Source organism: Saccostrea cucullata, unplaced genomic scaffold (assembly GCF_032062105.1).
Source record: "Saccostrea cucullata isolate Sc308-1 unplaced genomic scaffold, CSIRO_AGI_Scuc_v1 ctg71, whole genome shotgun sequence".
NCBI lineage: Eukaryota > Metazoa > Mollusca > Bivalvia > Ostreida > Ostreidae > Saccostrea > Saccostrea cuccullata.
Window position 1 is genome coordinate 528,492 of NW_026936410.1, and position 23,706 is coordinate 552,197.

At 34.5% G+C, this 23,706-nt stretch overlaps 2 protein-coding genes across 2 annotated transcripts in view; one reads left to right on the forward strand and one right to left on the reverse strand.

Moving 5' to 3' along the window:
- Positions 1-3,437, reverse strand: part of LOC134245538 (uncharacterized) — a 39,863-nt gene extending 36,426 nt beyond the window's left edge. Inside the window, 2 exon segments of the mRNA XM_062727819.1 lie at positions 1,141-1,171; positions 3,198-3,437. Coding sequence (XP_062583803.1) covers positions 1,141-1,171; positions 3,198-3,300 — 134 coding nt within the window. The 5' untranslated portion in view covers positions 3,301-3,437.
- A 14,122-nt stretch (positions 3,438-17,559) lies between these two features.
- On the forward strand, positions 17,560-22,957 carry LOC134245545 (probable G-protein coupled receptor No18). The gene is made up of 2 exons (XM_062727827.1): positions 17,560-17,577; positions 21,602-22,957. The coding sequence occupies exons 1-2, from the start codon at positions 17,560-17,562 to the stop codon at positions 22,955-22,957; spliced, it is 1,374 nt and encodes a 457-aa protein (XP_062583811.1).
- The last annotated feature ends 749 nt before the right edge of the window (positions 22,958-23,706 follow it).

Below are 23,706 nucleotides of genomic sequence, written 5' to 3' on the forward strand. Positions count from 1 at the left end.
GGGCTAATAGTTACTTGGGAATGAAAATATAGGTCAGATCCAGCATCCGAAGCAAGTCTGGTAGTGTCCATCCCTAGATGCATCATCCATGCAAGTTTGGTTCAGGCAGGGCTTATAGTTATTAGGGAATTAAAATATAGGTCAGATCCAGCATCCGAAGCAAGTCTGGTAGTGTCCATCCCTAGATGCATTATCCATGCAAGTTTGGTTCAGGTAGGGCTTATAGTTATTAGGGAATTAAAATGTAGGTCAGATTCAGCATCCGAAGCAAGTCTGGTAGTGTCCATCCCTAGATGCATCGTACATGAAAGTTTGGATTGGGTAGGGCTTAAAGTTCCTTGGAAATGGACCTGCTCCAAAAACTTTAACCTGGTCACTTATCTGGAAAATGTAGGTCAGATCCAGCATCCGAAGCAAGTCTGGTAGTGTTCATCTCTAGATGCATCATCCATGTAAGTTTGGTTTGGGTAGGGCTTATAGTTCCTTAGGAATGGACCTGCTTCAAAAACTTTAACCTGGTCACTCATCAGGAAAATGTAGGTCAGATCCAGCATCCGAAGCAAGTCTGGTAGTGTTCATCCCTAGATGCATCGTACATGAAAATTTGGATTGGGTAGGGCTTATAGTTCCTTGGAAATGGACCTGCTCCAAAAACTTTAACCTGGTCACTTATCTGGAAAATGTAGGTCAGATCCAGCATCCGAAGCAAGTCTGGTAGTGTTCATCTCTAGATGCATCATCCATGCAAGTTTGTATCAACATGTGAAGTTTGATAACACCAACTTGAATGGTATGTTCAAATCTGAGCTAAACACCAATTTAAGAAAAGTGAGGTCAAGGTCAAAGGAAAGGTCAGGGTCAAAAAATGTTGACGCAGTTGCATAGCTCTCATCAATATCTATCAGCATATGAAGTTTGATGAAAATATCTTGAATAGTTTCAAAGAAACTTAGCTTTGAACAGAGCTAAACGCAAAGTGTGACAGAAGACGGAAGGACGGAAGGACAGAAGGACGGAAGGATGGATGGACGGAAAGACGGAAGGACGGAAGACGGACATGACAAACACTATATGCCCCGGCCATATTCATGGCAGGGCATAAAAAGTTTAAGTAATCATTAAGTCTTTATTAAGTCTTACCCTGCAGTTGTAATTGCTATGGATAGACAACCTGTAACATAAAATGAAACTTCAAAAATTGCATATTTAAAAACTTGTAAATATGATAAATACTAGTGCATTTTCTAGTTATTTTTCTTTAAATTTGCAATTAGAAAATACCAATTAAAAATCATTCCTATGCAAATATTGATAATGCTGTGAACAAAACACAGACAATCAAGACTTTGCTCCTAACTGAAAAAAATTAAATGAATTTTCCTTAATAACAATTACAGGAAAGAACAAGTTATGTCTGGACTGGGAATCAAATCCAGAAACCTTACATTATTAGACAAGGGCTCTAACCACTGAACTATCCAAGTCAATATTCTTGGCCCATACAGCCCATATTACTACATTCCTCCCCCATTGGCCATTAGCAGGACTTTCATTGGAAAGTCCAGTCTAACTAGTATTTAGTATTATAGGTCCCTGCCAGAGGTGCTTGATGGTATCAAATATGGCAGGAATTTTTTTTTAAATATGGCTAAACAATTAAGGGTGTTGGACCCAGGATGTCTTGATAGTCAGGTCTTCCTGACATCCACCCAGGTCTCTATCCACAGTCCAAATCACTAAATAGAATTTATTCACAAGAATAAAATTACACAAGAAAAGGCAAATGTAGTATAAATATAGAATTTAAATGACTGTTTAAGGTAAATGTCACAATATGGGATGTTCAGGTGTTGGGTTTGTTCATCTACATGTATCACTGGGCTAATGTGCAGGTCCAGTCCAAAGACTATTTCTACCGAGTTAGCTGTTAATAGCTACGTAGGTATTTAAACCTACCGAAAGTAGCTATTTTTGCCTACTTCTGCTTTACTTGCATTTTGTGGCCAAACGGCTGAACGGCGCAAAATGGTGAGTTCCAAATTTCTTGATGCAGTCACACTAATGATGGATATGACAAAATTTGGTCAAAACATTAATTCGTAAATTAACAATTTTGCATAAAAACTAATGGTAAATTGCTGATTTAGGAAGTAATTCTTTTTTCGGCCAAAATTTTGTTGTATTCATCATTAGTGTGAGTGTATCAAAAAATATAGTATTCACCATGCCGCGTAGCTGCAGAACTGTAGCTCTCGATCTGCTTGAGAAAATTCAGACAGATAAAGCAGAGAGCTACAAATCCAAGTGTTGTAAAAACCTTCAAATTACGTCACCAATTTTTTGTCGCTACTTTAGGTATTTTTTTTGTAATTTAAGCTTTCACTGGCTTAAAAAAAAAAAAAATAGAATGGTATCCTTTAATTAATCATATATTTAACTCTTATTTTTGATATTTTTTTTTTTACCTTTTAACAGACCAAAACTGTCCTGTATATAGTTTTGTAATGTTGGTTTAAAAAAGACTATTTCGATGTACTTCACCACAAACAGCCTTTTGTTAGCATTGAAACACATGTGAACGTTAAGTAAATTATCAATAAAATTGGAGTTAAATATATGATTAATTATTAAATACTGCATGTTTTTAAAATTGGGTAATGTATAAAATACAAGAAATAATAGCCAAAGTGAGCGAAAAAAATCGGTGGCGTAAATTGAAGGGTTTTTTAACGCTTAGATCTATACTTACTTACTTACTTACTACTTATCCTCTCCATGCCCCGGAGGACACATGAGGCTGCTTTATCTGTTCGAATTTTCTCAAGCAGAGAGCTACAGTTCTGCAGCTACATGTTGCGCCATTAGGTCTTTTGGGAACAAAATGCAGAATGCCAGATAATACAAAAGGTAGGTAAAAATAGCTACTTGTGTAGGTTTAAATTAGGTCCAGTCCCTGATGTGTAGGTAAACTCAGTGTTTATAGGTACAATGTATTCAATGTTTTACACTGGAGTCGCCAATTCCGGGTCGTCTCCAATTCCGGGTCGTCTCCAATTCCGGGTCAATCATTGTATTTTATGTCAATAGACGCCCCTGCGCTTGCTCCAACCATCACATCGTTAAAATATCATTTGTGTGCACTCAGTGCAAATACCAATGAACTTATCAACAATTCACTAATGTTTACCAACACTAACCAATAGAGTACAGTTTTCTTCTGTTTGACGGAGTCTGTGAAATAAATCTCAGTCCTCTAGATTGTTCTGAAATGAAACATATTTTTCTTAAAAGTCCAATCATTTCTTCATTGTCCCATGTCAAACCTCAAGACGAACAGAACAACCAAAATCGTCATATCAACTTCGTAGAAGCGAGAAGCAGACAATTTTTTTTAAATTTAATGTTATTCTGCACCTTCTTCTCGCATTTCCTGTTTTCGTTTTATAAAACCTACAACTGACAAGGATTTTGCTGATAATTTTTGTTCTACGATCCCGATGTTATTTTTGCGATTTTAAAGAGACCCTTCATTTTTTCTTAATTAAAACAAGATGTGTTTGTGAAACACTATGCGCCCGGCGGCAACAAAGTTAAAAAAACATATTTTTAGCTTATAGGTCACAGTCAAGGTCACAAGGTCATTGATCTTGGTGTCATTTAAAAGAACTTGATTAGTGAAGTATGCATACCAAATATGAAGTTTCTATCTCTCATGGTTCAAAAGTTATGGTGAAGGTTCAAAAAAGCTACTTTTTAGCATATAGAACACAGATGACCTTGGTGTCATGTGAAAGGGCTTAATTAGTGGAGTATGCATCTCAAATATTAAGTCTCTATCTTTCTTCGTTCAAAAGCTATGGCGAAGGTAAAAGTTTGCCGACAAAAAAGCTATATTTAGCGTATAGGTCACAGTCAAGGTCACAAGGTCATTGACCTTGGTGTCATTTGAAAGAGCTTAATAAGTGGAGTACGTATACCCAATATAAAGTCTCTTTCATTCATGGTTCAAAAGTTATGTCGAAGGTTAAAGTTTGCAGACAAACAGACAAACAGACAGACAGACAGGACAAAAACAATATACGCCTCGGATCTTTCGATCCGGGCGCATAAAAACATAGCCGAATAAAAAGCATATAATACTTGAGATAAAATAGGGCTGCGCAATAATATCTGTATATACTGCAATTCGTTAAATATAACGCATTGCGATACATGTTTCCAGTACCGATATACCAGCAAACTTTGGGATTTAGATTTCCAAAGCAGCAGTGAAGTCAATAAAAAAATTAACAACATATTTATAATAGTGTTAAACACGTTTCTTATACAGAGATTGATTGATTGATTGTATGTTGTTTAACGTCCCTCTCGAGAATTTTACACTCATATGGAGACGGCACCACTTGCCGATGGAGATCTGCAGATTTTGTCCTATACTCCGCAGCAGAAGGATAAAACGTACGCTCAACTAGGACCTTAGGCCCCTTGTCCCTTAAGGCCATTGAGCAGGGAGGGATCTTTTCGTGCCAGCACCTACTGCGACTCGGGATCTTGATTTATACGTTCTTATGAAACTTATCCGAAGGGTTTCCACGTCCCACACTACAGTGGGATTTGAACCCGAGACGTACGGATCAACAACTTACTTTGCGACTCTAGAGCAGACGCTCTATAACCAATGCGCCACGCCGCCCACGCGATGGCTTTTTTTTAGATTAATAAAACAGAAAAAGAGCATTTTAACTGCAATTGAAAATATTCCAATACATATCGCAATACAGTTTAAAATATCGCAATATATCGCAATATGAAATTTCCAGCCAATACCCAGCCCTAGCATATAAGATGATTTAATAAAAATATAATTTCTGCTGTCAAATGCACATAGATTTTCGCTACATTTTTTCTTCTGTAATAAATATATCCGATCCAGAGGTTTAAGGGGGGGGGGGGCGAGGTCCGAAGAGGCCGAAGGGTATGGGAGGGGGATACCCTCCCATTGGGAGGAGGGGTCCGGGGGTCTCCCCCGATTTTTTTTTAAAAAGAATACAGCAAAGGAAAGTTTTTTAATGCATTAATAAACAATGTTTTTTTCGTAAGCCGAACTTTCATTGCACTCCAGCGACTAAATGGGGCGGTCCTTCGGATGAGACCGTATAAACCGAGGCCCCGTGTCACAGCAGGTGTGGCACGATAAAGATCCCTCACTGCTCAATGGCCCTGAGTGCCGAGCATAGGTCTAAATTTGCAGCCCTTCACCGGCAATGGTGACGTCTCCATATCAGTGAAATATTCTGGAGAGGGACGTTAAACAGTATACAATCAATCAATCAATCAATCATTGCACTCCAAGGATAGTCACATTCCCTACAATAGTCATTGGTCCTGTAATAGTCATCTGGTGAAGTTGCTGGGTGTTGCAGCGTTTTGTCTTGTCGACAGCTCTGTCTGGATATCTTTGGATCAACGTCAATCCTGGATGTATCTCACTTGCACTCCTCATACATCACGAAGAAGTAAGTTTCAGTGTTGTTCCTCATGTCTTGCAGGCAAGATTTCACAGTTTTAATTTCTTCATATGCAGCAATTATGTCTTTGGGACCTTGCTGAATATTCACTGAAATTGGTTTTAGGTACCCCCCAAAAAGCTTTTTGTAATGAAGATGTCATTATTTACTGGAAACTGGTCAAGCAAGCAATCCCTTGGTTTTGATTAGAGTTTCGGAAACCCAAGATCTGCTGGTATCATTGATGGACTCCATACAGGCTAAAACCAATTCATACAACTCTGAAAATTTTCAAAAAGCTTGATGCTTTTCTACTCATCTTGTCTTGCTACCAGCTTTATCTTGGATGATGGTGCCTCTGCTAAAATGGTCTCCTCCAATACCCTTTGCATTATGTGACTAGTAAAAAAAACATACAAATCTCTTGCAGAGTTCCCATCACATTTCGTACCTTTGACAGCTGACTAGCTTTGACAATGGAAAGTTTAAAGCAGCGTGCAGCACATTGAACATTGATAGCTTTCTCGTTGATAGCTATGATGCGACTTTGAACTCCCTTCACTGCACCTGCCATGTTTGATTCCCCATCATTGCCTTGTCGCATGTTCATGATAGGAAGACCCCACTGGTGTAGAAGTATTGTCAGTTTGTCCGTCAGGGCTTCCCCAGTAATTCATAGGTAACAAAGCACATAAACTTCTGTATACCGTTTTCAGCGTCTACATAATATGTATCTTGGCATAACAGCAAGTTGTTTCCAGTTAGATCTGCTCATTTTGAAGTTGAATTGTTCTGAAGGGACAATGTGGTCTTAAAGAATGTTGTCTCCTGCTTCAACTCGAAAAAGGATCAACTCCTGAAAGTTTCCTTTGTTGAACTCACCTCTGCTTTTAAATGATGAAACTCGAGATCTGTCTGTTAGTCTTGACTCTTTTGGTTATTGCCGATTCTGTTCTGACATCAATGCACTGGATTTGGTCTTTAAATTCTTTATAAAATCCTCTGCTCTCCAACTCGATGTCAGATAATAGCTATGTTGTTGTGGGTTTTACACTCACCAAGTCCTTTAACCCAATTCTTTACCTATCTCTTCACGAAACTTCCCAAGTTTGTTCCTGTTTGTTCCCCCAATAAATCTATTTAACATACAAATATTTACATCCGTTGAATATTTTTCTCCTTTATTTCTTAAGAAAACCCGTCGCGTTAATCACTGCATGAACTACATTAGGCATGACGCCTGTACAGATTTCTTGATCAGTGGCTGTTCCATCAATGAAACGCATAAAGACGTTCGCATCATTAATATAATGATTAAACTTTTTAATCCTTCTTTAAATGATTATTTAAACAGATATGAATATAAACAATAAAATGTCTTTCTTTGTTTGTTATTACTGGAGTAAACGGTCGCAGCTATTGCAGAAAATTTTTTTTCTGCAACAGCTGCTTCCGTATTGTCAGTTTGTCCGTCAGGGCTTCCCCAGTAACTGCTTCATAGGGAACAAAACACATAAGCTTCTGTATACCGTTTTCAGCGTCTACATAATATGTATCTTGGCATAACAGCAAGTTGTTTCCAGTTAGATCTGCTCATTTTGAAGTTGAATTGTTCTGAAGGGACAATGTGGTCTTGAAGAATGTTGTCTCCTGCTTCAACTCGAAAATGGATCAACTCCTGAAAGTTTCCTTTGTTGAACTCAACTCTGCTGTGTGTTCATATCTGTATTCCCTCAATGCAATGTTCTGACGACCACAAAACAGTACTTTTTAAATGATGAAACTCGAGATCTGTCAGTTGGCCTTGACTCTCTTGGCTATTGCCGATTCTGTTCTGACATCAATGCACTGGATTTGGTCTTTAAATTCTTTATAAAATCCTCTGCTCTCCAACTCGATGTCAGATAATAGCTATGTTGTTGTGGGTTTTACACTCACCAAGTCCTTTAACCCAATTCTTTACCTATCTCTTCACGAAACTTCCCAAGTTTGTTCCTGTTTGTTCCCCCAATAAATCTATTTAACATACAAATATTTACATCCGTTGAATATTTTCTCCTTTATTTCTTAAGAAAACCCGTCGCGTTAATCACTGCATGAACTACATTAGGCATATGTCGCCTGTACAGATTTCTTGATCAGTGGCTGTTCCATCAATGAAACGCATAAAGACGTTCGCATCATTAATACAATGATTAAACTTTTTAATCCTTCTTTAAATGATTATTTAAACAGATATAAATATAAACAATAAAATGTCTTTCTTTGTTTGTTATTACTGGAATTAACGGTCGCAGCTATTGCGTAAGCGGGTTATGTATTTTTTCTGCAACAGCTGCTTCCGTATTGTCAGTTTGTCCGTCAGGGCTTCCCCAGTAACTGCTTCATAGGGAACAAAGTACATAAACTTCTGTATACCGTTTTCAGCGTCTACATAATATGTATCTTGGCATAACAGCAAGTTGTTTCCAGTTAGATCTGCTCATTTTGGAGTTGAATTGTTCTGAAAGGACAATGTGGTCTTGAAGAATGTTGTCTCCTGCTTCAACTCGAAAATGGATCAACTCCTGAAAGTTTCCTTTGTTGAACTCACCTCTGCTGTTTGTTCATCTCTGTATTCCCTCAACGCAATGTACTGACAACCACAAAACAATACTTTTTAAATGATGAAACTCGAGATCTGTCTGTTAGTCTTGACTCTCTTGGCTATTGCCGATTCTGTTCTGACATCAATGCACTGGATTTGGTCTTTAAATTCTTTATAAAATCCTCTGCTCTCCAACTCGATGTCAGATAATAGCTCATGTTGTTGTGGGCTTTACACTCACCAAGTCCTTTAACCCAATTCTTTACCTATCTCTTCACGAAACTTCCCAAGTTTGTTCCTGTTTGTTCCCCCAATAAATCTATTTAACATACAAATATTTACATCCGTTGAATATTTTTCTCCTTTATTTCTTAAGAAAACCCGTCGCGTTAATCACTGCATGAACTACATTAGGCATGTCGCCTGTACAGATTTCTTGTTCAGTGGCTGTTCCATCAATGAAACGCATAAAGACGTTCGCATCATTAATTGCAGAAAAAATTTACATAACCCGCTTACGCGGGTTATGTATTTTTTCTGCAACAGCTGCTTCCGTTAATTCCAGTAATAACGAAGAAAGAAAGCATTTTATTGTTTAAATAATAACAACAGAAATAAATATATAAAAATAAATACTTCTAGTAGATAAGTATTGAAAGCAGTGAAAAGAATATAACCTCCATACAATCGCTCAATATATACCATCAAAAAAAAAAAAAAAATAAAAATCACTGAGTTGGAGTGATTCCTTCTTCACTTGTTTAAGTATTTCTTTATTGCAGAAAATTAAGGCGTTAAATTTATTTAGGCAAGTGTGAATTTTAGGGATTATAAAAGTATTTAATTCTAAAATGGCAGGAAATTGACTTCGGTTATAACAAAAATAGATATCAATCAAAGTACTGAAAGTACTGGGAAGCGCTAAGCATATTGATTTGGAATTCGTCAGAATTATATTTTAATTTAAAATGTCCTGTTGTATTGGATTCTAAGCGATATTTTGACAGTGCGATAGCGCTAGGTCGAGCACAGTTTTCAAAAAGTATGTGAGTCCTGAATATGTGAACCCCGTCGGGATATGAAATTCAGCATTGCCTCATGCCTTTTTTTCAAACATCATACATTATCTTCGTATGTCAAAAGATCAATCTATTTTACTTACAGTACTGTACAAGAAATTGCAAGGAAATATTTTTGCGTGTAAAATTATTTTCTTTGAGATGATAATCGAGTTTTGTCAAATTTAAACTTAAATGTACATGTAGGTATACTGTCTGAAGACAATACTTTTGCTGGAAAATGTATACAATGTATTTGAAAAAAAAATGTTAACACTTGAAAATGTCGCTAAAATTCCTCTCATTTACGTGCAACACTGAAAGATAAATTCTTCTGGTGATCATATTTAATAACAAATTCATTCTGCGTTTACAAGTTTTTCAAATTGAAGATTGGCATCATGTTTGTAACAACGTCATATGTAAATGAAATTAACATCCGTAGAATTAACGCCCTGTATGTCAGAGATAATATGTAAATATACATTTTAATATAAAGATATTATATTTATCTTTTGATGTTATCCTGTAATCTCTGATATTCAAATATTTGATTTACAGTGTACATGTATTTGCAGTAACTTTTGTGTTGATATACAATATGTGTCACTCATTAGTAAATGACACGTTTTTGCAATAAAAAATTTAACTTTTCTTTTTGGATTAAATATACGTCAAACCCGTCATACGTATTTTGACTAATGTTGAAATAATTTAAAATGCTTCAGTATTTTTTTGCGGACGCCTGGTGCATTTCACCATTCTTTACTTGTGTATGTATGATCTTCACTACCATGCAAAACAAAATGAGAGGAAATTATATCTACGAGAATTGTTGTGCTAGTTAAAAAGGAATACTGAAAATAATTGCCTATAATATTTCTGCTATTTCAATGATTAATAATTCAAGAGTCCAAGAAAGAAAATACAGTATTAATATCAAGTATTAATAAATCTTCATGAAGGTATCCATTATTATTTTATTTCGTTTTTTATTTAATTAAGTCTTCATTAAGAATCGGCAACACAGCTGAGACACATCTTTACATAAACTATTTAATCCTAGTTCCCTACTTCAAGTACTTGAATAACAAGTGGAGTTATCTAACTTGCTTATAGTGGCGCTGGATCCAGAACGGAAGTAGATTTACGCTGACAGAAAGCGCTGTGCGCTGCGCTTAGCGCTTAAAAAGGATGCGTTAGTATTCTTGTCTAAGCCTTGATTTAGTTAACCATCTTATTTCCAATACCTTTACAACCTTAGGGATTTGCATACATAGATTTGTATTGTAAAACGTGAGAATCTTTGACAACTTGACTACATAGTTTTATTTCTAATATTTGGAAAAGAAAAGATTACAAGACTTTAAGGGGAATACGCACATACGGCTGTAAAAAGCCGCGCTAATATGTTGGTATAATGTGCTATCATTGTCCAGAAATGAAATATCTCCCAGTGACTGGACACCTTATAGTAGTGTAGATTGTTGTTTGATTGATGACGAGAAGGTCCACGGGGACCAACTAAATTGGAAATCACCACGTGTCGAGCCTGCGAAGAACACCGCAACGCACAATAATGTATAATTACGTTATTGCTTTCTTGAAAACGACTTTGTTTTGCCTATGACCTACGCTTAACCCCTAAAGAACGAACGTTTTTTAATCCCCTCCAAAAGCAATTTATGTATGGTATTCACACACAAGAACCAAGAGTTCCTGTCGTCATTAACAACTTAGAAAATCCAATTTACAAAGAAGAAAAAATAAATTGTATGTCCAAATTAACCTGCCAAAAGTTGACTAATCTAATTCAGCATGCCGTGAACATTGCACGTAATCGAATTTATCAGGAGCTGCAAAGGTCTACGTGTATTGGCACGAACTTTTACACCTCCTAGATAATTTTTTGTTTTGTTTCTCCTCTGTTTGCGTTGTGTACTAATTCGTCAATAAATCAACTTAAGGGATACCATGTAATTGACATTTAACAGGCAAATGGTGCTAGTAGAAGCAGCACAGTGAGTGACAAATTGTATCGACGCTGTTTTTCTTGACCATTTTGTGAGCTGTTTTGTCTTTTATTGGCCTATCACTGAACCCCGAGTCTAATAATATTAGCAATCTATAAAACCAATCAGAGCAACGAGAGATCGAAGCAGAAACCTGCGATGCTCTATGCCGCACGATACTTTTTTGTCTGTGATAAAAATTACAGGAAATTAATTAGGAGAAGTTCGGTCAAGCGAAAACTATCAAATGGTATTAATACGTACTCAATTAATTACAATAGTATGATGAAGACGTCCCTGCCACCTCGAACGACGGAAGGCCATTCATCATAGCGTTCCTTATCATCTAAGCTTTGAAGCCTTTTTATCCGTGTTTTGGTACGGATGCCTTTCCTTAATCAGATAGTAGACATGTAGAAATGGAGGCATTTATTTAAAACAGAAAATAATAATAAAAACCATTTTAAAAAACCTAAAAATCTTAACGTCAAACCCAATGCTGTATCTTAAAAGGTGTAAGACTACATGAACTATACATGCATGCAAGTAACAAGCCTTTAACGTAGCTTTTCATTTTTCTTTAAAATCAATATAATGTTCAAGTAAAAAAAATCAAATACTTTTTCTGATTCTAAGCTTGATATACAGTACTTGAGTCTGGTTGTAAACAATTGTGGTACCTTTCTTACCAAGAATGAATTTTCTATTTCATTGTTTCATTTCTTTGAACTCCTTATAATTGCTTCATTTATCATTAAAAAGACAGGTTCCATTTCTTTGAACCATAATACGTTCTTTTAGTGATACATTATAAGAAGACCAGCATGTAATAGTTTAAAGAAATGGAACCCATCTATTTAGTGATGTAAAAAAAACAGTATAACGGGTAAAAAAAAGGAGTCTATCTTTTTTTGGTGATAAAGGAAGACTAGTAAAATAGTTCAAAGAAATGGAGCGTATCTTTTTGGTGATATAGAAAGACTAGTAAAATATTTCAAAGATATGGAGCGTATTTTATAAGTGATATAGAGAGACCAGGCCCTGGGATCATGAAACATCTTACGCTTGAGTCAAAATCTTTATACATGTATAAAACTTAAATGCTCTTGAAGAAAGCAGATCAAAATTAATTTTTTTTTCTCAATTTTGGTTCACAAAGGTGTTGTTATTTGCAAATTTTGAGATAAATTCAATCATAAATAAACATTTTACAGGGATTGAAAATTGAACTTAAGTCTAAGTCTGTTTCATGATCCTGGGGCCAGTATAATATTAGTCCTAAGAAATGGAGAGTATCTTTTTCATGATACATGTATAGAAAGACAGGTGTAATCGTTTGTAGAAGAAATGAAACATGTCTTTGTATTATTGTAACTAATCGTTCTATATCCATAAATAAGGTTTCATTTCTTTATACCTTCTAACTGGTCAACCTTACATAATCATCACACTGGACTTTCTATACCTCTAAAAATGTTAGGCCAATTTTCTTTGAACCATCATTCTACACTTTAAAAAGGCTAAATTTCTTTGAATCATAACATTGATTTTCCATAGCTATATTATCAAAAATATACTTTATTAGGCTTTAATATATCAATGAACTTTCTTCCTCTTTCATTACTCCTAACTAAAATATCAGTAGTGAAGGAGAAACTTCAGGAGTACTGTGTAACAATATACAGCTGTACAGTATTCAAAGAGTGTAAATCTGATGTTAATATTTAAATCTATTGGAATTATCATGGGTACCAACTGCATCCCGTTATTAACAGACATATTTTCGTATTCATATGAAACAAAATTTGTTGAAAATCTTTTTTACGTGAAAAGCGGAATACATTTGCTGTGGCCTAAAACTCGAAAATTAGATATATCGACGACGTATTTTCAATGAACAATAGTTATTTCCATTCTTATGTCGACACAATATATCCCGGTGAGCTTGAAATTAAAAAAAAACATATGTACAGAGTCTGACACATTTGTTTCATATTTGGATCTTTTACTAAAAAAGACGTTAATGGTTATCTAACAACAAAGCTTCATAATAAACATGATGACTTTAACTTTTCAATCGTCAGCTTCCATAACTTATGCAGCAATATACCTTTGTCACCTGCATACGTAGTTTATATCTCTCAGTTGATCATGTTCTTCGTATGAACAATTTCTAAAACAAGACAGATTATTGACAAAAAGTGGATAAAGCAAGAAAATCAGCAGCCATCATTTCGTAAGTTCTATGGTTGATACAACATGATGACATTGTCAGCAAAACAATTTATTATAAAGTCAAAGGCTGACTGACACTTTTCATACTGATTGTTAGGTCATTAATTATACACATAGTTGTCCATTGATTTTTTTCGAACTTGGCAAGGATCCAAGGTGGGTGCAACCTGTCGGCAGGGAATGCAAACTCATTCCTCCATGGCACCTGATCCAACCCCTGCTGTTTTTGAGATCCGTGTTTGCCCATTCCTCTTTTGTATTGTATCATGGACTTTTGAGCACGAGCACTGTTCATTATCTCAACCTATTTCAATCTATATATGGATTGCTAACAATCTTCAAGTGATGTAACAATAAATAATTGATAAATAAAAATGAATTAAAAAATATTAAAAATTTATTAAAATATATTGTAACATTTGTCAATCGAATTTAAGGAAAAAATTCAAAAATCTTAAATCAAAGGAAAATACTTGTATAAAAATAATCTTCCAATTATCTTCCATATCACTGAGCATGCGCTCGAGTATTGTCGTAGTGTTAGATAGTGATGATATGTCTAATCAATATTTCTCTCTAAGAAATGTATAATTAAGATTTTCATTTCTCGACGAAAACTCATAATCTCCTTCTACACATCATCATTAAATGTAGTTAATAAAAAAATGTGAATTAAAAATAGTGATCTTTATTTATGCAATCTACGGCGCATCTGATCATATCTTTCACGTTTCTCTTGATCAGTTTTTCTTCTCAATATCTCAATTCACTGAAACTTTTTAAATCCTTACCTTGATTCCATATATTCTGTATGCAGTGGAATGACAGGCTCATTGGAATAAGCATTATTGACATCATCTTTTTTCCTGCATTCCTTGAAAGCTTTTAGAAAGCTTGTGGACAATTTACAGAACTAGTTTAAATATTTTTAAGATCTTCTTTGCAACAAATTCAAATCAACTGTTCGGTCGAACTTTCCATAAATGATTTTAATTTACAACCGAACCATTTAAACGAGATCACAAATTAAATAAAACTGAGCAAAACAATAGAACACTATTATACCTTGAATGCATATAATTTAATATGCTTTCTCCTCCACCTTTCACCTCTGTTGTTTTAGAGGCCCCTGTTTGCTCTGCTCCTGATATATATTGTTTGAGTGGCCTTTTGAGCGTGAATGCTGTTCGTTTTCTCAACATTTTATGTAATCTGAAAAAAGAAAATTGTAGTGTGCTGTATAAATACTTGTCTTCATATTCACATAGGCGTCGGAACCGGGGGGGGGGGTGCTAGCGGGGCTTAGCCCCCCACTTTTTTTGCAAAGATAGACCTAATATAGGCACTGAACATTTTCAACAGGCACGTTGCAGATTAGGACAGAAAAGGGTATGTGGTAGTGTTTGGAAAAAAAGAATTTGGTACTGAACGAAGTTCGATCCTACCCCACCACCACCACTACCACCACCACCACGAAATGGGATTTACATGTTTGGACAATGGACACATCCCCTTTATTTTTGCTTGTCAAGTTTTTTTTTTGTAGGTTTGATTTTTTTTTCTCTTTCACTTAGCTTCCCTTTCAATTTGCTTCCGACGCCAATGTATTCATGTATATGTGAAACATATGGAGATAACAAACAATATTCAAGTTCAAAAGTCCATAAAACAATACAAAATAGGAGCAGAGCAAACAAAGATCTAATAAAAACATCAGAGGTGGGATCAGATGCCATGGAGGAATGAGGACACCCGCCGTGTGGTCCTTGTCATAACTGGACAATAACGGAAAAATCCGTCGTCAATTCAGTGTATAAATAATAGACTAAAAATTAGTATGAAAAACGTCAGTTAGCATTGACTCAATGATAAATTGTATTTGCTGACTAGGTCATTGTATCGACCATAGATCTTACCAAATGATGACTTTAAACAAGAATGCCTATATTCTTGTTTAATACACTTGTTTGTCAATAATTTACCTAGTTTTGGAAATTGTTCATACATAGAGCATGTGCTTGCGTATCGAATCAACTGAGATATATAAACTCCGGATGCAGGTGATGAAGGTATATTGCTGCATAAGTAAGGGAAGTTGACGATAGAAAAGTTAGTCATCGCGTTTATCCTAGAGCTTGGTTGTTAGATTACCATTAACGTCTTCTTCAAATAAAAGATCCAAATATGAAACAGATGTGTCAGACTCTGTGGTATCTTTTATCTCAAGCTCACCAGAATATATCGTATCGACATAAGAATGGAAATTACCATTGTTAATTGACAGACGTCGTCGATATTATATAAATATTGCATGTAGTTAAGTGTAACACTCACCCCAAGAAAACTACATGTATTGTCAACCGAGGCGCAGCCAAGGTTAACAATGGTTTTCAAGGGGTGAAAATTTTCAATGTTACACTCAACTACATGCAATATTTATTATATTATACTGAGTGAATGTTTTATACAAATATATAACAGTGAACCGTGCGCGCATAAATTCTGCGCAGTCGCTATTTTTTGGAATATCACCCGTCGTCAAGCAATGTTGACTGTTGCTACGCAGGAGGGCGTGACTTCATTGTTTAGCGGGTAATAGTATTTTTTAACAAATGTTTCTCGGCGAATCAGATTCAAGTAATTTACATGAAAGTATAATACATGTATATCTAAATGTCGAGTTGAAGACCACAGCAAGTGTTTTCTTTTTTTCACGCTCTAGATTTTGCACAAATTCTGCTTCATATGAAAACAAAAATAGGTCTGCTAATAACGGGGCGTAACTGGTACCCATAAAATTTCCAATACTCAGTAGATTGTTGGAAGACCTGGTCTCCAAAACAACATAGATATTGTCAATCTGAATCTCAAGCATCTCTTTGATGTTAACTTCAGAGTTTTGTGTGTTTAATCAGAATGTTTTTTTTTACCAGAATAAGTTTGCAAATGACCATTGACAAGGAAAGTAAATTTATGACTTCCATTTTTATTGAAAAAGCAGCTGTCAATTTTTTTTTAAAAAGGCCGGACTTTAATTTCTCGTGGGGAATGGTTGTGGATAAAGTTGAAAACTTTTTAAGCTGTTGATTTTGGTAAAAGTTCCTTGGAATTTTTAAGTATCCACATCTGATTTACACCACTACTTGAATATATTGTTGCACCGTACTCTTGAAGCTTCTCCTTCACTGTTAATATCTTAGTGAGGAGTAAAGAAAGAGGTTTGGCTGAACATTTACTCGAACCCACTATGTATCTCTGTTTGTAAGGATTCTTATGAAGTTTCGGAATCTAACACATATATTTATGGTAATTCAAATTCATTTTGGTTCTTTTGGATGTTTTAAAAACATTCAAAACTATGTTCACCTATACACCGAATGCGAAGTTTAGTTTCAGGAGTGAATAAAAACAATAGAATGTAAAAACAGTGTTTTCATGCTTGTACTAAAAGAAGTGACACCAACATACATAAATATTTAAACATACTACTGGTCAATGAACTTTGTTGCCATTAAATAAACTCTGTATTGCATGTTGTCGACAGTGTGATGTTGGTTTGAAATCTCAGTGGAACCCAGTTCTACACTCCTGTCATTAGAACACCATCAGTTATGAAATAACCAATACTTTGGCCTTCAGAAAATGCTGACATTCCAATGGTCACGCGGGTGTTCTTCACTTGACACCATATAAATAAATGATAGGAATAAGATGAAGATGATGTTGTCATCAATTTTCGCCCAGGAAACAAACCAATTAAAATTGTTTTAATCTTATAAAGGCATATACTAATACCTCTAAACTTTATTTACATACAATGTATTGTTTACATTTAACTAAAATGTAGTTTGAATTCTTAAAATAAAATATTAAAATAATGAATTGTAATCATGCTTAAAAGTCCATTGAACGAAGACAAATTAGGTGGAGAGCAAAAACGGAGCTCTAAACATATCAGATTTAGGATTAGATCCATTGAGGACTAGTCAGGCCAGCCGTGTACATGTGCTCCCTGTGCATGTACATGTTCCAGCAAACGGTAATTCTGTAGACAATTCAAATAAATAATGAAAATAATGGTCTTGCAATTGGTTTGAAATACAGCAATCAACTTTGACATAATGATAGATTATACTTGCTGAGAAAGTGATTGTATCGAAATGGCAGCAAAGAAAGCAGTAATTATTCTTTATCAAGTACAAACACTGTACTTAATAAGTCAAATATAATTAAATGCCATCATTCTTCATTTAAAAAACAGCAAATACAAGTATGGTTTTCCTTCAACGCAAACATTTGTAAGAATTTGAAAATGGAACAAGAACGATCAAGTTGTGTACTGCTACACAGTATAAGAAATAAAGAAAGGCTCGTAGGAGATTAACCTCCCTTGTACATGGAAATCTCCAGCTTTTTTACAGTAAGACCTTCTTACTAATTGGTACATGTACATGCTACATTGACAAGACATCTGATTAGAAGGATTCGTTTAAATCAAGAGAAAAATTAATGAAGGAATATTGTTTCATGGATGAGAGGTTCGATAAATGACACATTGCACGATGCCTGCGCGAGCCATTTTGATCAATCTTAACTATACAGCCTTTCATTTCGTTCATATTACCTGTATTCCGCCTTAGACCAAGATTAAATACTTTAAGGAATTATAACTGTAACCAGATGCGAACTGAAGACTGCTTTTTCTTGCACTTCATTATACTCCCGCTTGAGAAGTGGGAGGGTATATAGTGATTGGAGTTTAGAATTTCTTGCAGCAATAATCCTTATATGTCTGAAATGCCTGATGGCAATGCTCTTTAGAAATGTTATAACTTTTCCATAGTCCATTCCGTCTGTCTGTACGTCCATCCGTCCGTCCGTCCGTTTGTTACGCTTTGGGGTACCCATTTCTTATCCGCAACTCCTCTTATACCGCTGAATGAAATTTAACTTTCACATATTCTTTGTCACATTAGTGCCATTGTGCACCTCCTATTTTACTTTTTGATCGGAGACCTATTTCAGGTTTCCCATAGCAAAACATTGACACTGACCATTTTTTCTATAATACTCAGTATTGAATGGTACCCATCTCTCATCCGCAATTCCTCCTATACAAGAGAATAAAATTTAATGAAACTTTCACAGATTCTTTCTAACATAATGCCATTGTTACCTTCTATTTTACTTTTTGATCTGACACTTATTTGGGGTCTCCTAGAGCAAAACAAGATAATCATATGGAAGGCAGTGGTATCATTTCATGAGCTCACTGCTCACAGTACCTCTGGTTTGAAATGTTATCCTGTGGGTTTTATTTTTTAAAATAATAAAATGCTTTCTTTGGTAAATTGTTAGTACGGGAATTTTGGATTCCGAAACTTCATATAATCCTTACAAAGATACTTAGCAAGTTCCAGTAAATTTCCATTCTTATGTCGATACGATATATATCCAGGTGAATTTGAGATAAAAGATACCACAGAGAAAAAAAAAAAAAAAACAAAACAAAACAAAACAAATAACAAACATAATACTGTTATCTAAGACAAAAATAAAAATACTAACAAAGAAAAGTACAAACATCAAACGAGGACAAAAACAAACCTAACAAACAAGGAAATAAAAATCTCCAACAAAAAAGAGTGTATTCTAACCTTTAATTAAAAAATATACTGTTCAATTTGTGCTTCAGATAAAACAAACGCAAAGTTAGATTTGATGAATATTACTTATGTTCCTCTGTTATTATGCAAGACCGAAGCCAAGTCAACTGAGCTAGTTTTTTGATGGATTAAAATTAAAATAACAACAGTAGTGAAAGTGAAAAAATGTCATTTATTGAAGTAAATCACGCAAAACGAAATATAAACATATTATAACATGTATAAGGGGGTCAGACAAGACTAGAAAAAACTTTGAAAGAATACAAAAATCTTTGGTAACATATTATGCAATCTGACCCCCTAAAATTACATATATCATAAAGGAGGCACTGATATGCCTTTCATCAAAAAAGGGTGGGTTAAAAGAAAATAAACGCCAAACAAATAAATATGAACACTAATACAAGTACATATATAACAAATATAATATAAGACGGTGGAAGAAAGGGGGATGGATGGAGGGTTTTTCGATAAAAAAAATTTCCTTGTAAATTTGTGTGGCTTTCTCCTTTGGTAAAAAAATAAAACAATGGTCACGTGATTAGGAGAAGCCACGCTGATTGGCTGTAAATTAAGACAATGGTGTCTAGGATTAAAATAAGGTAATTGATCCTAAACCCCATCCCCAATAACTCAAGCTTTAATTTCATATACATAAAATTAATTAAAATCTTTTGCTTACTAAAAAAATGAAGTCAGTAAATGAAAAGATGTATATAATTATATGAAAAAGTAAACTGCTAATATCAATTTTGATTCAAACATACGAATATTTTCTATACATAATTCGATAGGGAGTAGGCATTGCCCGGCTTAAATTTATAAAATAATTATCAGATAAGAATTTTAAAACTAATTTTTTTTCAACTTTCAAAATTTGGCAATTTTAAATTTTTTATTGAAATTTGTCCAGACAAGAATTATCAAGACACCAATACACCACCGCGTTAGTCGGTAAATTAAACGAAAGACAAAAAATTAGAGTCACTGAAGTTTTAATTAAACACACGTGTTCTTTATTGTGTAATGAAATGAAATGAAAGCTGAAAAATATCAAAGATTTTTATTTAAAAAATTGCTAATTTAAATATTTGTCATCGATTCATCTTATCATATGTCATTCTTTGTCCTGATGGAGCGTGAGAAAACCAGAGATGCGTTACTTATACACATATCCACCTAAGAAAGGATTTCAAGTAATCCCTTTATCAAACAGCGATTGCAAATATGGTATCGTATAAAGGAACATCAAAGGCTTGTTATGACAAAATATGCAAGGAAGCAGCAATGAGACATAAAAATCTAAAGATGTTTGAAAGCGATTAGAAATAGACAATCATTCATCAGAAACCTTTGACAGTCGTGCGCCTTTCTTGTCAATACTTCGTAAAATTGTAGACTTATTGACTGAAGGTCAGGTACATGTATTGGACAAATCTGACTTTGCTCCAAGAGATTTTTATTGAGAAGAAAGAAAACACTGTCTTTCTTTCGAAAAACTTTATTTACATGCTTTCATAAAACATATTCGACTTTAGAAATAAATGTAAGTTTGATAAGAATTAACTGAGACTTTATTCTTCCCTTCGGCTTGTTGATATAATTGCTAAAATTCTTTCCAATTTCTTTAAAAAAGTTTATAGTTAAATAAAAATGAAAATTGATTTGTAATAAAATAGAAAAAGATAAGATAACAAACAGTTTTCAACCTCAAAAGTATATCCAAACAGTACAAATCAGCAGTAGAGCAAACACGGACCTTTAAAACATCAGAGGAGGCATAAGGTGCCATGGAGTACTAAGCATCTCTGCCAAATAATCACACTCACCGTGTACTTTTTGTCACGATCGGGAAATAACAGGAACATCCGTACATAATTCAGTGTGTAAATAATGACCAAATAATTGGTGTAAAAAGTTTTGATAATTTCTCTTTAAAAAGGGGAAACATTTACGTGACTTAAATTTAATGTAGGCTGCGAAATTTTGCTATACAAACAAGAAAAGATAATCAAATTATCATAAAATTTTGCTCAATATTTTTTTTCTAGCATTTAATTGAAGACTTACTGAACACTTTATATGAAAATAATCAATATGCTCGTTTTTTACAAAAAAGTAATGGTTTATCATAGCTGTGATGGTACAATTTCTTCCTTTATAAAGAGATCAACAATACATTTCTTTCATTAGGTTATCAAATTATTTCTTGCGTGCATTGATTTGTAAATAAAAAGTTTGAATACAACAAACCAAATTTCTGTTAAAATAATTTTACCATTAGGATAAACAGTTTAGTACAAGAAGGTAAAAAAAATCAAATCCTAATCCTATTCTATTCAATTTAATTCAAATACTCGTGTACATAAATGAAATACAAGAATAAATAACGTTCAATAATCTAGTTTTATGATTTGATGAGTTTAGATTCAAGGGCAAATCAAATTGTTCATGTGTGGAATTGTCCGTTGTGCTCGTGTGCTGGAGATGGATAAACCCAGAGAGATATTTTATCATATAAAACCTCAATCAATAGCAGGCTTACTTAAAGGAGGTGAGCATTGTTCTGCCAATCTTCAAGGAGAGATGGCTGTCACCAGCGAAACATTCAGAGTTTTATCTGGACTCTAATTATCATGTAATAAGCTTCGATTTGTCGCGGATCCTGCCAGTGGAGCTCCGGGAAGCCATCATGGTTGGAGGCAACGCTTCCTTAACCAACGAAACCGATGCTTCAGGTTTTATGCAGTGTGTTGAAGATTATCTCCTGACTTTTCTTATGATTTTAACAATAATAGTAATAATTTTGGGAAACATATTTGTCGTTTTAGCAATTTTGACGTACAAACCGCTACGAAATGTCCAAAACGTTTTCTTAATTTCTTTAGCGGTGGCTGATTTGATGGTTGCAATACTTGTAATGCCGCTTCATATCTCGAACAAACTCCGTGGTAGCTGGAAATTTGGAGGACCGATGTGTAACTTTTGGGTGACTTGTGATGTGCTGCTGTGCACTGCATCAATATTAAACCTATGTGTCATTGCTCTGGACAGATACTTTGCCATACACGATCCTCTCAGTTATGCACAAAAACGCACCATGACACGTGTTCTTCTCATGATTGTGGCAGCTTGGGTGGTCAGTGCAGTAATAAGTGTACCACCTCTGTTTGGATGGATTGACAATCCAAATAACAGCTTATACAAAGAAAATACTCAACAATGTAGTTTAACAGGAGAAAAAGGTTATATCATATATTCCTCATTTGGATCGTTCTTTATACCTCTCATTATCATGACTTTTGTTTATATCAAAATTTTTTTTGCGACCAGAGAGAGGCTCCGAAAAAGAGCAAAAGCTTCAGCCGCCTCTAAAATGGCTCTCTTGAAGAACAGATCACCTCCATCACCAAATTTAACAGCGGAACAGATCTCTGAAGACAGTAACGAAAACAATGAACAGCATAATCGTGAATTCAGCTATAATACCACACCAAATCATTCAAACCATCTTCTCAATGAAAGAATCGTCGAACATGCCAACACTATGGAGAACTTCTTCAACCAGAGACAAAAGATTTCGTTATCGAAGGAACGGAAGGCTGCCCGTACTCTGGGGATAATTGTAGGTGTGTTTGTTCTTTGCTGGCTCCCGTTTTTCATTATGTACGTGACTGTTCCATTCTGCACCTCGTGCAACTTACCTCCTGGTGTAGAGATGGGAATAACATTTCTAGGATATGTCAATTCAGCCCTTAACCCAATCATATATACAGTTTTTAGTGTTGATTTTAGAAAGGCCTTCCATTTCCTTGTTCAGAAGTATCTAAAATTTAGAAGACCCGAAAGGCATAATAATCTGCACCTAAAATCGGTAAATATTAGGAAATAACTAAGTATTAGTTTAAACCAAATTTTAACTTTATATATCAATTCTTTAATGTACAAATAAGCATTAAATAAAAATATGAACAAACGATCACTAACTAAATATACACATAATAAAATCTGCAGCTATATCGGTAAATATTAGGAAAAAACTAAGTATTAAAACGATTTTTAAGTTCAGATATCAATTCTTAAATGTACAAATACTAGTACATGTAAGCATTTAAACAATATGAACAAACAATCACTAACTACATGTAAATCTACATAAATAAAATTAACCTCAACAATGTCTTTTCAGCATTGAAAAGCGTGTATCTCTAAAAGAATTAAATGAAAAATAAATACATGTAAGTAAATTCAAAAGCTTTGCTACTTTAGATGCATATATTTTGGGTAAAAATTTTATTTCCTTTTTATTTTGATTCCTTTTTAGGATACGCAGTATACGATAGGTTATGATCATCATTGTACATGTTTAATAAAGCTATACAAGAGGGAATTTTCTATACTGGAGAGCTCTAAATGAAATGATCAAAATGTTGATTTTTTTTTCTCTATATATGCTCAGACTTATCAAGATACGAAAAGGGAAATTCTTATTCATCTTTTTCATCTGTAAGGATCTTGTTAAAGATTTCATGAACTAAAGAAAAGGTCATTTTATGTTCCCAGGAGTCTAACAAGAAAACTACATTTCATTCAGTGGGTAATGATGTTCCAGTATTTCCGGCATCAGAACGCTTGGCAGTG